General features: G+C 34.3%; 1 protein-coding gene across 6 annotated transcripts in view; it reads right to left on the reverse strand.

The window, feature by feature from the left end:
- DYM (dymeclin) overlaps positions 1-16,119 on the reverse strand; it is a 317,249-nt gene that overhangs the window by 289,327 nt on the left and 11,803 nt on the right. For all 6 annotated transcript variants that reach the window (XM_072952333.1, XM_072952335.1, XM_072952338.1 and 3 more), the window contains one exon: positions 9,671-9,862. In XM_072952333.1, coding sequence (XP_072808434.1) covers positions 9,671-9,810 — 140 coding nt within the window. In that variant the 5' untranslated portion in view covers positions 9,811-9,862. The remainder of the gene's footprint in view (positions 1-9,670; positions 9,863-16,119) is intronic.

The following is a 16,119-nucleotide window of genomic DNA, read 5'->3' on the forward strand; positions in this document are numbered from 1 at the left end:
AAATATCAACAGTGGTGATCTCTACGTGATGAGAATACAAGACTATTTCCCTTTTGTTTCCATATTTTCTAACTTTTATACAATGAAAAACTCGTGTGATTAAAAAAAATTTGCTATTTTACCAGCAAATCAACTACTAAGAACTCACTCCACTTATATAATTAAGGATATACACGAAGACTGGGCTGCAAGGAAATTCATCACAGTTTCATATTATCAGGAAAAATTTTAAAAAGCCAAAATGTTCAACAACATTAGATAAATTATGGCCATCTCTAAGACAGGACATTCTACAACCATTTAAAATTATGCTGTAGGAAAACAATGACATGAGGAAAATGTGAATTAAAGAAATAATGTGTAGAATGCGATGCAAACATCTTTAAATGAGAGAACTGACAAAATATACACCAAAAAGTTAACAGTGGTTACTTCTGATTAGTATTATTTTTATCTTTTTGCTTCCTTGAGCTTTTTCTGTATATCAAGGTACTAAAAATGAACACTCATTACTTTAGTACTGAGAAAAATGAGTTTGCTGATTGTGTGTGTGTGCGCGCCAATAGCTGCCTTCTCGCCTTATTTGAGCACCATCTAGTGCTCAGTATACATAACACAATTTTCATTATGCAATAAAGGTTTCTGAAAGGTAGCTTTGGTAAAAAGGACATTGAGTCTGCACAGAGACAAATATCACTATATTCAGGGTTCGGCCTAATTTTTAGAACAGCTGAACAATTAATTCAAAAGAGTCAAAGGATTTTCAATTATTAGGATAAAGATGTCATCAGAAAATCTGTTAAATTTCTGCTACTTATTTTCAACCCTCAAATATTTTAGACTAAACTCTCAAGACAGAGCCCTTGATCTTTTTTTAAATTTTAGGTATTTTTTCCTTGAAAGAGGAAAGTCAGACACTTTACATGCATTACACTGTTTCATCTTCCCCACAAATCCACAAATAAGGTAATCTTATTTCCACTTTACAGAAGCATCAACAGACTTGGTGAGACTAAGCAGCTTGTCTAAATTCACAAAGCTATTAAGCAGCAGAGCTGAGATGTAAGAAAAAGTCAGTCTGGCTCCAGAATTCATGCCTCCTCTACCATGTTTCACCATCTCCGTTCTTCACACTTTGCCCAAATTCACCTCACCTTTGGGCAAAATGATTCTCATTCTTGGTAAGTATACAAGCTGTCACCACATTGCTCAGCATTGCTCTCAAATCTGGAGCCTTAAGCTCATTAAGTATTAATACTCAAATCAAGTATCAATTTAAAACAAAAGAACTTTTCATGTACAGTGGATGAAGGACTTTCTCCATTTCCTGCACAGGCACAGAAAGCCAGGCCTTCATCAGTGGTGGTTCTGGCACTCCAGCTGCCTCCCGTCTGGTTTTCCTGCCTGAGCTCCTCCGCCTACCTGCTCTTGCCAATCTATCATTCCCTCTACCCAACAAGCAAACCCCTTAAAACAACGCTTTCACCAGTTCCACTCGACAAGAACCTACAAGGAATCACAATTCTAATCCTCAGCTTTCTAACAAGTGTGCTAAAAATGGGCAATGGGTGGACAGATTTTCATCTTCCCATTCAGTCCTCTGTGGTCCAAGGCCCCACACCCTCAGAGCCTCCAGGCCACCATACCTAACCTGCCTTATTGGTTTACCAGCCCTCTCCCCCCAAAAATGAAATATGCTGGGAAGCACTTTCAGTGCTCCATAAAATCTGTTCCTGACCTATTTAATTACACTTGTTTCTCATGTGCTACCAACACAAACTACAAGAATTAATGGAAGTCATTTGGCCACACTTTAATTACAGGACAGAAACTCCTTCTACCACATGTACAAGGCTATTCGTTGCTATATTATGTGTAACAGGAAAACACTGGAAGCAATCCAAATGGTAAAAATAAATGGCTATATGAATTTTGGTATGTTAAGCAATTGATAAACTCTTACGTTGCCTCTATATCCAGCTATTGTAAATATGCTGTAATGAACATAGAGGTGCCTATCTCTCTTCAAATTAGCGTTTTCCTAAAAATGAAACAGCTGGATTGCATGGTAGTTCTATTTGAAATTCTCTGAGGAATCTCTGTACTGTTTTCCATAGTGACAGTACCAATTTCCATTCCTGCCGATGGCACACAAAGGCTCCCTTTTCTCCACAACCTTTCCAACACTTCTTATTCGTTCTCTTTTTGATGATAGCCTTCTGACAGCTGTGAGGTGGTATCTCATTGCGGTTTTAATTTGCATTTCCCTGATGATTAGTGATGCTGAGTATCTTTTCATGTATCTGACGGCTATCTGTAGGTCTTCTTTGGAAAAATGTGTATTCAGGTCCTCTAACCACTTTTTAATCCAGCTGTTTTTTCTGATGTTGAGTTGTATGAGTTCTTTACATATTTTGGATATTAACACCTTATCAGATACATTGTTTGCAAATATCTTCTTCTGTTAGGCTGCTATTTCATTTTCTCAATAGTTTCCATTGCTATGTAAAAGCTTTTTTTTTGTATTTCAAGTTTATATTTTTTAATGAAGTATATTTGATTTACACTGCTGTGTTAGTTTCGAAAGCTTTTTAATTTGATGTAGTCCCACTTGTTTACTTGTGCTTTATTTCTCTTGCCTGAAGAGACATATCCAAAAAAATACTGCCAAGAGCAATGTCAAAGAGCATATAAAACCTACATTTTCGTCTAGGAGTTTCATGGTTTCAGATCTTATATTTAAGTCTTTAATCCACTGAGTTTATTTTTGTATATGGTGTTAAAGAATGCTCTAATTTCATTCTTCTACATGTAGCTGTCCAGTTTTCCCAGCACCACTTACTGAAAAGACTGACTTTCCTCCACTGTATATTGTTGCCTCCTGTGTCATAGATTAATTGACCATAAGTGTGTGGGTTTTTTTTCTAGGCTCTCTATTCTGTTCCATTGATCTATGTGTCCAATTTTGCACCAGTTCTATACTGTTTTGATTACTACAGCTTTGCAGTATAGTTTGAAATCAGGGAATGTGAGCTCTCCAACTCTGTTGTTCTCAGGATTTTTTTTTTCTTTTTTGGCTATTCAGGGTCTTGTGTATTTTCATACAAATTTGAGAGTTACTTGTTTTAGTTATGTGAAAATACCATGGGTATTTAGATAGGGATTGCACTGAAACTGTAGGCAGCCTTGGATAGTAGTCATTTCTGTTTATTAATTCTGTATATTAATTTTGTAATCTGCAACTTACTGAACTGATTTACTAGCTCTTATAGTTTTTTGGTAGTTTCTTTATAATTTTCTATACACAGTATCATGTCATCTGCAAACAGTGATGGTTTTACTTCTTCCTTTCCAATCTGAATTCCTTTTTTTTTTCTTGTCTGATTGCTGTAGCTAGGACTTCCAATACTATGTTGAATAGAAGTGGCGAGAATAGGCATCCTTGTCTTGTTCCTGATCTCAAAGGAAATGCTTTCAACTCTTCACCATTGAGTATGACACTAGCTGTGGGCTTGTAATAGATGGTCTTTATTATGTTGAGGCATGTCCCTCTATGCCCACTTTCTGGAGTTTTTTTTATCATGAGTGGATATTGAATTTTGTCAAGTTTTCTGTATCTATTGAAATAATCATGATTTATTCTTCAAATTGTTAATGTGGTGTATTACATTGATTTGCAAATATTGAACCATCCTTGCATCCCTAAGATAAACCACAATTGATAATGGTATATGATCATTTTAATGTATTTCTGAATTTGGTTTGCTAATATTTTACTAAAGTATTCTGCATTTATGTTTATCAGTGATATTGGCCTGTAATTTTCTTTTTTTGTGGTCTTTGGTTTTGGTATCAGGGTGAGTTGAGAAGTGTTCCTTCCTGCTAGGTATTTTTGGAGTAGTTTGAGAACAATAGGAGTTAATCCTTCTTTAAATGTTCGGTAAAATTAACCTGTGAAGCCATCTGGCCCTAGATTTTTATTTGTTAGGAGTTTTTTGATTACTGATTCAATTTCATTACTGGTATTTGGTCTATTCATATTTTCTATTTATTCTTGATTAAATCTTGGGAAACCGCACATCCTAGGAATTAATCCATTTCTTCCACGTTGTCCATTTTCTTGGCATATAATTGTTCACAGTAATTTCTTATGATCCTTTGTATTTCTGTGATGTCAGCTATAACTTCTCTTTACTTTCTAATTTTGTTTATTTGGGCCTGCTCTCTTTTTTTCTTGACAAGTCTGGCTCAATTTTGTCTATCTTTTCAAAGAATCAGCTGTTAGTTTCACTGATCTTTTCTTTTCCTTTTTTTAGTCTCTATTTCATTCATTTCTGCTCTGATCTTTCTTATTTCTTTCCTTCTACTAATTTTGGGTTTTCTTTCTTTTTCTTCTAGTTTCTTTAGGCATAAGGTTAGATTGTTTGTGATTTTTCTTATTTCCTGTGGTAGGCCTGTATCTCTATAAAATTCCGTCTTAGAACTGCTTTTGCTGCATCCCGTAAGTTTTGGATCCTTGTGTTTCTGTTTTCATTTGTCTCCAGGTATTTTAATTTCCTCTTTGATTTATTCAATGACCCAATAGTTGTTTAGTACCATATTGTTTAGCCTCTAGATGTTTAGGGTTTTTTTGCAGTTTATTTCTGGCAGTTGATTTCTAGTCTCATACCACCATGGTTGGAAAAGATGCTTGATAGGATTCCAATCTCCTTAAATTTATCCAGCATGTGATCTATCCTGGGGAATGCTCCATGTGCACTTGAATGTGTATTCTGCTGCTTTTGGGTGGAATGTTTTATATATATGTATCCAGGTCGTTTGGCTTAATGTGGCATTCAGGCCAGTGGTTCCTTATTGATTTTCTGTCTAATCTGTCCACTGATATAAGTGGGGCGTTAGTGTCCTAGTATTATTGTCTTACTGTCAGTTTTTTTCCCTTTGTGTTTGTTAATTGCTTTACGTATCTAGGTGCACCTAAGTTGGGTACATATATATTTACAACTGTTATATCTTCTTGCTGGACTGATCCTTCTATCATTATGTAGTTGTCTCTTGTTACAGTCTTTATTTTAAAGTCTATTTTGCCTGACAGAAGTATTGCTACTGTGCCTTCCCTTTTGTTTCTGTTTGCATGGAATACCTTTTCCATCCCCTCACTTTCAGTCTGTGTCTTTAGATCTGAAGTGAGTCTCTTGTAGGTAGCATAAAGATAGGTCTTGTTTTTGTATCCATTCATCCACTCTATATCTTTCGATTGGAGCACCCTAGTCTATTTACATTTAAAGTAATTATTGATAGGTATGTACTTACTGCCATTTTGTTTGCTATTTTATGGGCTGGTTTTGTAGTTTTTTACTTTCTTCTTTTGCTTTCTTTCCCCTGTGATGACTATCTTCAGTGTTATGTGTGGATTCCTTTCTATTTTTGTATGTGTATCTACTATAGATTTTTGGTTTCTGATTACCATGAGGTCTGTATATAACTATATATATATATATAGATAGATAGATCTATATGTAACTAACTATATTTATAGCTATCTATATAGTTTAATATTTCTGACATCATATTTTGAATCTTTGTTTTGTGTATCCCTTAACTACTTACTGTGGATATAGATGATTTTACTACCTTTGCCTTTAGCACTATTTTGTTTTTTGTTTCTGCTGCTATACTTAGTATGAAATCAGCCATGTGAGTAATTTTTATACATTTTACTGAGAAAAATAAACAGTATATTACTTAAACTTTACTCCTGAATTAATTTTGATTTTATTTCAGATCTTTGCTTCACAAGGAATTTTAATAAGGTGAAAAGTTAAAAACTACTGAAGAATCTAAAGATTTTTCAACCATGTCTGGAAACTATAGCAAAATCTGGTTACTCTGGTGCCAAAAACAGTTTATAGTAAGGAAAAATTAGATTAGTCCTAAAGGCCTTAGTGCTTCTAAAAAATTGGCAGACATCAGTTTTTGGCTGCACTTGAAGACGGCACATATGGGACCCAAGGAATTCCAGGAGTGAGCAATCTCAGAAATGTCTGAATTCAGTGTCTTCCCTACAGAGACTCATCTTTATCTTGAATAATTCATAAACTAGGTAATTCCATCCCTGACTGTCAATGAGGTGGCACCTTCTACCTCAAGGCCTGCTCAGTGTCAAGGTTCTACAGGTCACACATCAAATACCAGCAGTGAGGAGCCAGGGTAGGGGGGCCTGAAACAAAGGGACAGAAGTGCCAAAAGCATATGCAACACCACAAATGAAGGCTCTCTGAATATTCTGAATAGCTCCTCCCAGACCTACAATGTGCAGTTTATTCACTTTACATCTTTTTACATTTTCTAAGATTCTTTTATACTTTTCTCTACAAATTAGGATGAACTAAGAAAAAGAAATGACATCAAAAAGAATAAACCCATGAGAACAGCAAAGGATCTTTGAGAAAAAGCAGTAATTAGCAAAACAAACTATAAAGCCACAATAATTCAATCTGCAAGTCACCAGCAGAAGTATGGAAATTTTAGAAGGCAAGAAATATATTTAATGGAAAAAAAAATACATTTAATGGCTAAAACATTATTCCCATTACTATTTCTTGAAAAGTTCACCCTTTTCCCAATGCTCTGAAGTGCAAACTCTGCATAAATCAAGTACACACACACACCTTCTTCTTCAGAGTACTTTAGCTATTATGTTTCCTTCTTTCCCATTCAAATTTTGTAATGAGCTTATCAAAACTGCCCCACCCCATCCCCCAAAAATGCTGTTGGAATTTTAATTGGAATTGCCTTCAATCTATAGGCCAATATGGGAAACACTGACACTTTTACAATAGCCTTCTTAATCCCTGAACACAGTATACATTTCCATTTAGTTAAGTCATCTTTAATGTCTTTTGGAAGAGCACATATAGACTGTACTACAGTTTAGATAAGTGAAAAGGCCATTTATTTTGGATAATAAATGATGTTCTCTTTATATGTCCTTGTTTCTCTAAGTTTTATTACTACAACATGAGCAGTGATACTCAATGACAGTATCTTAAGGATTAAGGAAATGGTTTCAAAATTTGCTGAAGCTATAGTTCACATTTAGTTTGACCTCTCCTACCAATCCACAGCCACTTTTACTTTTCCAAGGATCTCACAAGCAGTAATATGTAATCACTTCCCATAGTAAACAACTAATTCAAGCTACACAAAAACTGCAAACTAAGTTAACCTTCTAAGGCTCAATCCAACTGTATCCAAAAGTTAGAAATTAAAATTTATTGCCAAAATTTATAAACATATCACAAAAAGGAAATACCAATAATCCTTAATTCTTAAACATATGAAAATAAACATCAACTGTGATTGTTAAAGAAAGGCAAACTGAAACCATTAGGACCACAACACACATACACACACATGTATTTTATATATATATATATATATATATATATTTTTTTTTTTTTTTTAACTTCATACTCAAAAGACAGAGACAGTCCTGACTCTGCGGTCAGGGGAGAGGGAAATACAGATTTATTTGTCACCATTATACCATTTTCATTACTGAAAATTGGTAGAATAAAAGAATTAAATGTTTACCCTTATTAATAATGTAGTAAAAGCCATGTTTTAGTAAATCAAGTACATTTCAAGAAAAAAAATTTTTAAGAAACTTATGAAAAGAAAACATGTTTTATATAACGTAATTCATGAAAGCTCTTCTTTAGAGAAGAATTCCAGTTAATAAATGTACAAGAAATGACCAAATGAGAAACAGCATTTTCTAATTTTTTATAAAATAGGTGATTCAGGCCAAAATTATCAATGGATGCTAAAACATACTCAAACTTCTGATCAATCTTAGCATAACGGAAATAAAACCATGTATTTTCTGTATCCTAATGTAATACATTATAAGGTACATAGCACCACTTATGAAATAACCTTACTAAAAATGTTTAACCCAAATTTTATCAAGACTTTCAATATGACGTCCAGTCTACAGAAAACACAGTAAATAAAAAAAAAACAAAATACGGGGGGTATAACTCAGGGGTAGAGCATCTGACTGCAAGAAAGCAAACTATGAGAAGCAACCAGGTAAATTTAGAGGGTGGAACTGACCCAGTTTGTTAAAAAAAAAAAATTGCATGGGGAAAAAACAGTGGCAGGAGTTGGAAGTGCATAACTCTATTCGAGACTAAAGACATTAAAGAAATATAACCACAAATTGCATTGTATACACCTTACTTAGTTCCTAATTGTAACAAATGAACTACAAAACTAGGGAAATTTTAAAATGGACTGACTGGGAATTATTGTTAACTTTATAAGGTGTGATAATGGTACTACAGTTATAAAAAAAATGCCCTTATTTTAATTTACTTCAAAATACTTTTCAAATAATAGATGAAGTAAATATGGAAATAATCCAAATGTCTATAAATTGATAAATGAATAAACAAAATGTGGCATGTTCATACAAAGGAATCTCAGAAATAAAAAGGAATGAAAGACTGATAAATGCTACAACATAACATATTCACAGATTTCAGGGACTTGGACAGAGGTATCTTTGGGGGGCCATGATTCAGGATATCACAAAATAAATAAAAGTGTCAAAAATAAATAAATAAAAGTGCTTAAAATCAAGATACCAAGTAATTAGGAATTCAATATTCTAGTCATCCTATGTGATTATGTCTGTCAGTTTTTATAATAAAGAGTTAAAAATGAGATATTGGTTTTCACCTATCAAATTGGCAAAACTGTATCAAACTGACAAAGGTGTGGGGAAGCACCTTCTCATACGTTGCTGGCAGGAGTGTAACTTCGTACAACTTCCATGGAGCACAGTTTGGCAGTATCTACCAAAATTACAAATGCACATACACTTTGACCCAGAAATTCTACTTTGAGGACTATACTAGAGATGTGTTTGGATGCATGAGAAATTATGTATGCAGCATTATCTGTTATAACAAAAGATTGGAAACAATCTAAATGTCCACCAATATATTTATTATTATTCAATTATTTTATTTTGGCAGGGGTGGGGAGGTAATTAGGTTTATTTATTTTTGGAGGAGGTACTAGGGATTGAACCCAGGACCTTGTGCATGCTAGGTATGCACTCAACCACTTGAGCTATACCCTCCCCCTAAATGTCCACCAATTTAAAAACTGATTTAATATAATCTATGGATACTTGGCAGTGATTTGAAAGAATAAGACAGTTGCATATATGCATGCATATATATAACACACATATATATATATATATATATATATATATATATATATATTTTACTAAAATGTGGGGGAAAAAGCAATGGACAGCAAGCAAAAAAGAAAAAGCAGGGTAAATGTAGTACACTAGCACTGTGTTTAAATGGTTCTGTAAAACTACATGAGACATATGGTTGCACTGTCTCTAGAAGGATTCCAAAGAAACTGCTACCAGAAATCATCCTGGGAAGAGAGGTGGCTGAATGGACGAAAGGAAAGAGAAAAACTTATTTCCTACTTCTCATACCTTTTGGATTTTCCACTGGTACATGCACAACAGAAGAATGGACAGTTAGAACATTAAAATAAATTTTTATAAAAAATCAGCATACCACACAAGTTTATGTGGCCCTCTATACAAATTTTCAATCTCCAAGTAATATCTTACCTGCTAGTTGGCGTAGGGAAAGAAAAAGAGAGAAGCTGATTCCAGAACGGGTCATTCTCAGAGACAGATTCTGTGCCTGATAACTTTTTTAAGTATTCATTTTTAGGAAGATCACCAATTCTGCTGCTGTTCGATCCCATCTTCTAATCTGGTAGATAACTTGTCCTTAAACCTTCATTTCCACAAGACAACCTACAAAGAATGAAAAGAAATTTAAACTTGTTCAAAATCATCACTATACTCTCCCCACCCTTGACCTACATGTAAGAAACTCAAAACTTACTATAGGAAATCACACTTCTATTTTTGAACATATTAGACATCAGAAACAAAGTTACACGGGGGAAAATGGGGCTAAAATCTGTTTTAGCCAACTGAAACACAAAATCCAAATCTATACTTGTACATCTTAGAATGGTCACACCTCTGCCCAAGAAAATGTCTCAAAGCAAATTCATAACAATGATAACTTAGTAACAAACAGTCTGAAAATGAAGCTCCTTTACAACTAAAACAATGGTACTAAAGAAATAAAGACTGGACTGCTTGAAATGTGCTGAGAAGGGGAGAAAGTTGTGCAAGTAATTACCATGTGCTCCTTACACTTGAGAGAATGAGGACCTGGTTAAAGTGAAAGGGCTCCCAATTCCAAAGGAGTCACATTCAGTGCCTCTCTCATTCTACTATAATGCATATACACTTTTTTGCTGGCACGTCTGTTCTCCTAAACAATGAGACGTTGGTTTGTTTTGTTTTGTTTTGAAATAAGAACTATCTTATTCATCTTTCCATCTCCAACGTCTAGACTAGCATGTAACAGGCATTGCCTAAATAGAATGTTGAAAAAATGAGTGTAAATAAACTGTTAGTGTCTTCGGTATTTGTTGTGCTTGATTACTAAAGGGAAAAACATTCAGTTACAAAATGAACCAGAGTCTTCATCAAATTGCACTTAACACAGTCTGAGATCTTGTTCTACCTCAACTTGTTTAGAATAAGTCTCTCATTGACAATAAAATGGTGAATAATAAACTACCCTAAGTTAAAATTACCATCACAATGAAATGAAACTGTGAGTTCAGGGGCTAAAGGAAGCTCAGGTTAGATGAGAATTTACATTAGTAGTGACTGACTTTCTTACTTATGTCCCTCATTCCACAAAGACAGTGAAGCCAAGATCAGAATTTGGAAGCATGTCTGGAGCGTTCTCTTTGGAACTCTGGGACTGGTTTAAGCTGCTTATCTAAGGACATGAGGCTTCCCCATATACATGGACAGCTGGGTCCTCTGAATGTGAGTAATCTGGCTTCTAACCACCTGCCCCCGAACTCAAGGCCACATACTACTTTCCTCCTCTTTAAACATGGTGACAGAGACCCCAAAACTAGCTGACTCTGACTTAGCCTCCACATCAAGCCAGCTAATCATAACTCTAGATTTAATGTTTTAATAAAATTTCTTAATTATTGAGCCTAATTAGAAAATGCTATAAAGAAATATTCTGAAATACTAAAGTCCTTACCTGACATACCCTGTTTCAAAACTACTTTATGCATTTTAAGCATTTAAAGTTAAGTTTTTTTATATCTTTATAATACACAAGTGAAAATGAATTAACTAGAGCTACAATTACCAACATGGACAAATCTCAAAAATATAATTTTTTTAAAAAAAGAAAGCTACAGTATAATAAGACATGGTATGATTTCATTTATGATCTTTAATGTGCAAACAATGTTAAGGATTTATTCATAGTGAGTACAAGTATTAAAACACATATGGGAAAAAACACCCTGTAAATTCAGAAAAATGCTCTTATATAATGTTATCAGGAGAGGAACAGAGGGGCTTCAGCAGTATCAATAAATACCTTCTTAAACAGAAAAGAGAAAGAAATTGAAAGAATGAGAAGAAGTACATGTTCAGATTTGCTGACAATGGGCAATCGATGCATGAGTCTTCATTACATTACCCTCTGTTTGTCTGCTTTATATATTAATTTTTAAAAAGAAAAGAATGGTTTCTTAATCTCTCAGAAGCAATACTGGAAACTAGATGACAGGGAAGCAAAATCTTTAAAATATTAAGAAAAAACAATTTAACTAGACGTGTATAGTCAAGATGCCAGTTAAGTATGAAGATAGACTAATGATATTTTTAGATTTGCCAAGACTCAAAAAAACATGTATCCATATTCAGGAAGGTACTGGAAGATGTACTGTTTCAATATGAGGGAATAAACCAAGAAAAATGAACACATGGACTTCAGAAAACAGGATTCAACACAAGATAGTGGTAAAGAGCAGTCGCAGGACAAGAGCTGTGTAGCAGCTGGGACAAGAATCAAGATGGTCCAATGACCTCCTGGGGAAGAAAACACAGAGCTGACAGGTCACCTGATGTGTCTGACCTTATTCTGCGGAGTGCTGAAATACTGCACAATATGGACGGAAGGAATGATGGTTACAAAGGACATGTACTATGGAAAAACAAAAACTGTTCAAGAAAGATCATGTAGTCATAGTACATGACTCATTTCAAAGGTTACCAATAATTACGTAATCACTGTAATATAAATACTAAATAAAGACTTAACCAAAAATGGTAAAGTAACTATATTAGGAGGATGCTAGAAAAAGAAGTAGGAGTGGGGCTTAAGAGTGTGATATCTTCATCTTCCACAACAGGTAGGAAGTCAATCTTAGAAAATATCTAAAATTACTAAATTAGAAAATAACAGTAAAAAGCATATTAGTTATAAATAAGGAAGTAAATAACGAGAAGCAACAGCTCAGAGATTTGAGAGTGGCCACCTTTGGGGGAAAGGACACTGGAATGGGGAGGGTGGAAGGACAGTTTTTTCATCTTAGTTTAAAAAAAATCAAATAATATGATGGATCTATGTCCACTTATTATGATTTTAAAAATTAAACACCTTTTAATCTCCATCATTACATTTCCTACTCAAATTTAAATTTTTTACATATATGGAAAACACAGTTATCACCATAACTAAAATAATAGTAACAAAAGTGTAAATTATTCTTCCCTAAGGCACACAACTAGCAAACTTCAGAAAATCTATTTGTCTAATACAGTTTAATGTTATAATAAAAATTACTAAAGTTGATTATCTCCCAAGATCTAAATTTCAAATTTCCACCACTGTATGTGTTTACTGACAATAATCCAAGCTTAATCAGAAAAGAGAACAAATTCAAACACGCTGTAGTGACAGACACATACAGCAGTAAAACAAAATAGAAAACCCAGAAATGAATCCACAAAAGTACAGTCAACTCGTTTTTGTCAACAAGGCAAAAGCAGTTCAAAGAAGAAGGACAGTTTTTTCAGCAAATGTTGCTGGAACAACTGGACATCAATAGGCTCCCTGCCCTCCCACAAAAAAAGCACTTTGACCTAAACTTTTTATGTTATACAAAAGTTAACTCAAAATGGATCATAGATCAAATGTAAAACATAAAAGTATAAAATTTTTAGATGAGAACACAGGAGACATCTGTGACCGGGAGTTAGGGAGCACTTAAGACATTATACAAAAGCACAACCCATAAAAGAAAAAGCCAATAAATCGAGCTTCATCAAAATTTAAAGCTTTTGGTCTGTGAATGACCCTGTTAAGAGGATGAAAAGATAAGCCACAGACTTGGAGAAAATAGCTGGAAGTCACATATCCAACAAAGGACTTGAAACCAATATATAAAGAACTCTCTAAACTCAACAGTAAGAAAACAATCCAATTAGAAAATATACAAAAGATTTGAATATTGCATGATTTTTACGACTGCGTCACCAAAGAAGACAGCAAATAAATAAATACATTAAAAGACATTACAACATCATTATTAGCCATTAGGAAACTGCAAAATAAGACTACCATGACGTACACATCCACTAGAATGGCTAAAATAAAAAATACTAACAGTACCAATGCTGCCAAGGATGTAGAGAAATTGAATCTCTCACATGTTGCTGGTAGAAATGTAAAATGGAACAGCCATTCTGTTAAGTGGTTTAGCAGTTTCATATAAATATATACATACTATTCAACCCAGGAATGGCACTCCTGGATTATGATCCTAGAGAAATGAAAATTTAAGTTCACACAAAAACCTACACACAAATGCTTATGAAAGCCTTACTGGGAATAGCAAAAAACTGGAAACAACCCAAATGTTCTTTCAACACATGAATGAATAAGTAAACTATAGTACATCCACAGAATGGAGTAAAAAGAAGGAACTATTTGATATACTCAATAACTTGAACAGATCTCAAGGGTATTGTGGTAAGAGGAAAAAAAAGGGTTCCAAACTCAAAATAATAGCAACAACATATTTGATGATTATAGATTATGTATCAGTGAAAGGAACCAAGGCAACTGTACAAGGAACAGAAGGGAGGAATTAGGAACACTTTCTTATTTAGGCACTTGTACTACCTGTGACGTGCACCACAAGTCAAACAGTATGGTGTTATTTGAAAGTAAACTTGGATTAGTTGAAAATGTATATTGCAAACACTAGGGCAACCACTTTATTAAGTTTTTTTCTTTTTCAACAAGTATAACTGGTAACACTAGGAAAGGAGAAAAGATGGAATCCCATAGAGTAGAAGACAAAATACGAATGAAAACAAGGACAATGAATAGAAAATAGTAACAAATATGGTAGATAGTAATCCAACTTTATTGATAATTACTTTGAACATCAATGGTCTAAATATATCAATTAAAAGACAGATTGTCAGAGAAGATCAAAAAACAAGACCCAACTATATGTTGTCTACAAGAAACCCATTTAAATTTGAAAAGATACACATAAACTCAAAGTAAAAAGATAGAGAAAGATATGCCATGTCAACATTAATCAAAAGAAAGCAGGAAGAGTTACATTAATTTCAGAGCGAGGAAACTTATCAAGGATAAAGGAGGGCATTACATAAGTATAAGGGAGTCAATTCTCCAAGAAGACATAACAATCCATAATGTGTATTCATCTAACAACAGAGCATCAAAATATGTGAAGCAAAAATCAATAGGGGGAAGGGTATAGCTCAAGTGGAAGAGCACATGCTTAGCATGCACGAGGTCCTGGGTTCAATCCCCAGTACCTCCACTGAATAAATAAATAAATAAACAAACCTAATTACCCACTCTGCAAAAAGAAAAAGAAAAACAACAACACAAAAAACCAATTGAACTGCAAGGAAAAGATGAATCCACTATTAAAACTGGAGGCTTGAACACTCCACTATCAGCAACAGTCAGATCCAACAGGCAGAAAATCAGTAAGTATACAGCTTATGTCAACACTACCATCAATCAATTGGATATAACTGACATCTACAGCTACTTAATCCAACAACAGCAGAATACATATTTTTCTCAAGCTCACATTATTCACCAAGATAGATCACATTCCGGGCCATAAAACACATCTTAAATTTAAAAAAAAAAACATAAAATGCTTTGAGTGCCCCAAACCAATAAGCTGGGGATAGAGAAGTAAAATCAGAGGACCTCATGAGGAACTATTCAGAAAAAATGCAGAATATAGGACATTGCAAAGAACCAACACCCTGGGTTCATCGAAAAGTCAGTATCACAGAAAATAAAAGTATGTGTGGGGGCGGGGAGCTGTTTTAAACTGAAGGAGACTAAAGGGATGTAACAACCAAATGTCGTAGGTGAATCTTGAATGAAACCAGATTTGGAAAAAAGGAGAAAAAACAAACACTACAAGAAACCCAGTTAATCTTGAGACCCAATATGGAGACCATTAGGGAAACCTGAAATTGGGCTGAACAGACGATATCATGGACATAGGTGGGATAATGATAGTGTAATTGAGTAGGAAAATGAACTGATTCTTCAGAGATGTATACTTACATATTTAGGGGTTAAGAGTCATCACTTCCGCAACTTACTCTCAAATGGTTCAAAACAAAATAGAGACAAAGCAAACAACATGGCAAATTATTAACAACTATTAAATCTGGATGGAGGGAAAAAGTGGTGTTTATTATACTATTCTCTCTACTTTTCTGTATGTTTGAAACTTTTTATTAAAAATGACTTTTGGCAAACAAAAAAGGTTACCTATCATGACTCCATTTACGTAACACTCAGGATGCCAGAACTGTAGTGATGAACAACAGACTTGTGGTTGCCGGGGTGTGGGGCGGAGGGGTGGTGGGGCAAGGGGAGCTGATAATAAAAGGGGAGCATGAGCAAGTTCAACTGTGGGACTGCAAAAGTCCTGAATACTGACTGTGGTGATGGTTACATGAATCTATACATGTGATAAAACTTCACAGAACTATATCCACAAAAGAAAGAAAAAATGAGTGCAGGTAAAAACTGGAGAAATCCAAGTATAGCCTGCAGTTTGTTCTGTTGTGCCAGTATCAGTTTCCTGGTTTTGATA

The sequence above is a fragment of the Vicugna pacos genome, chromosome 30 (genome assembly GCF_048564905.1).
Source record: "Vicugna pacos chromosome 30, VicPac4, whole genome shotgun sequence".
Taxonomy (NCBI): Eukaryota; Metazoa; Chordata; class Mammalia; order Artiodactyla; family Camelidae; genus Vicugna; species Vicugna pacos.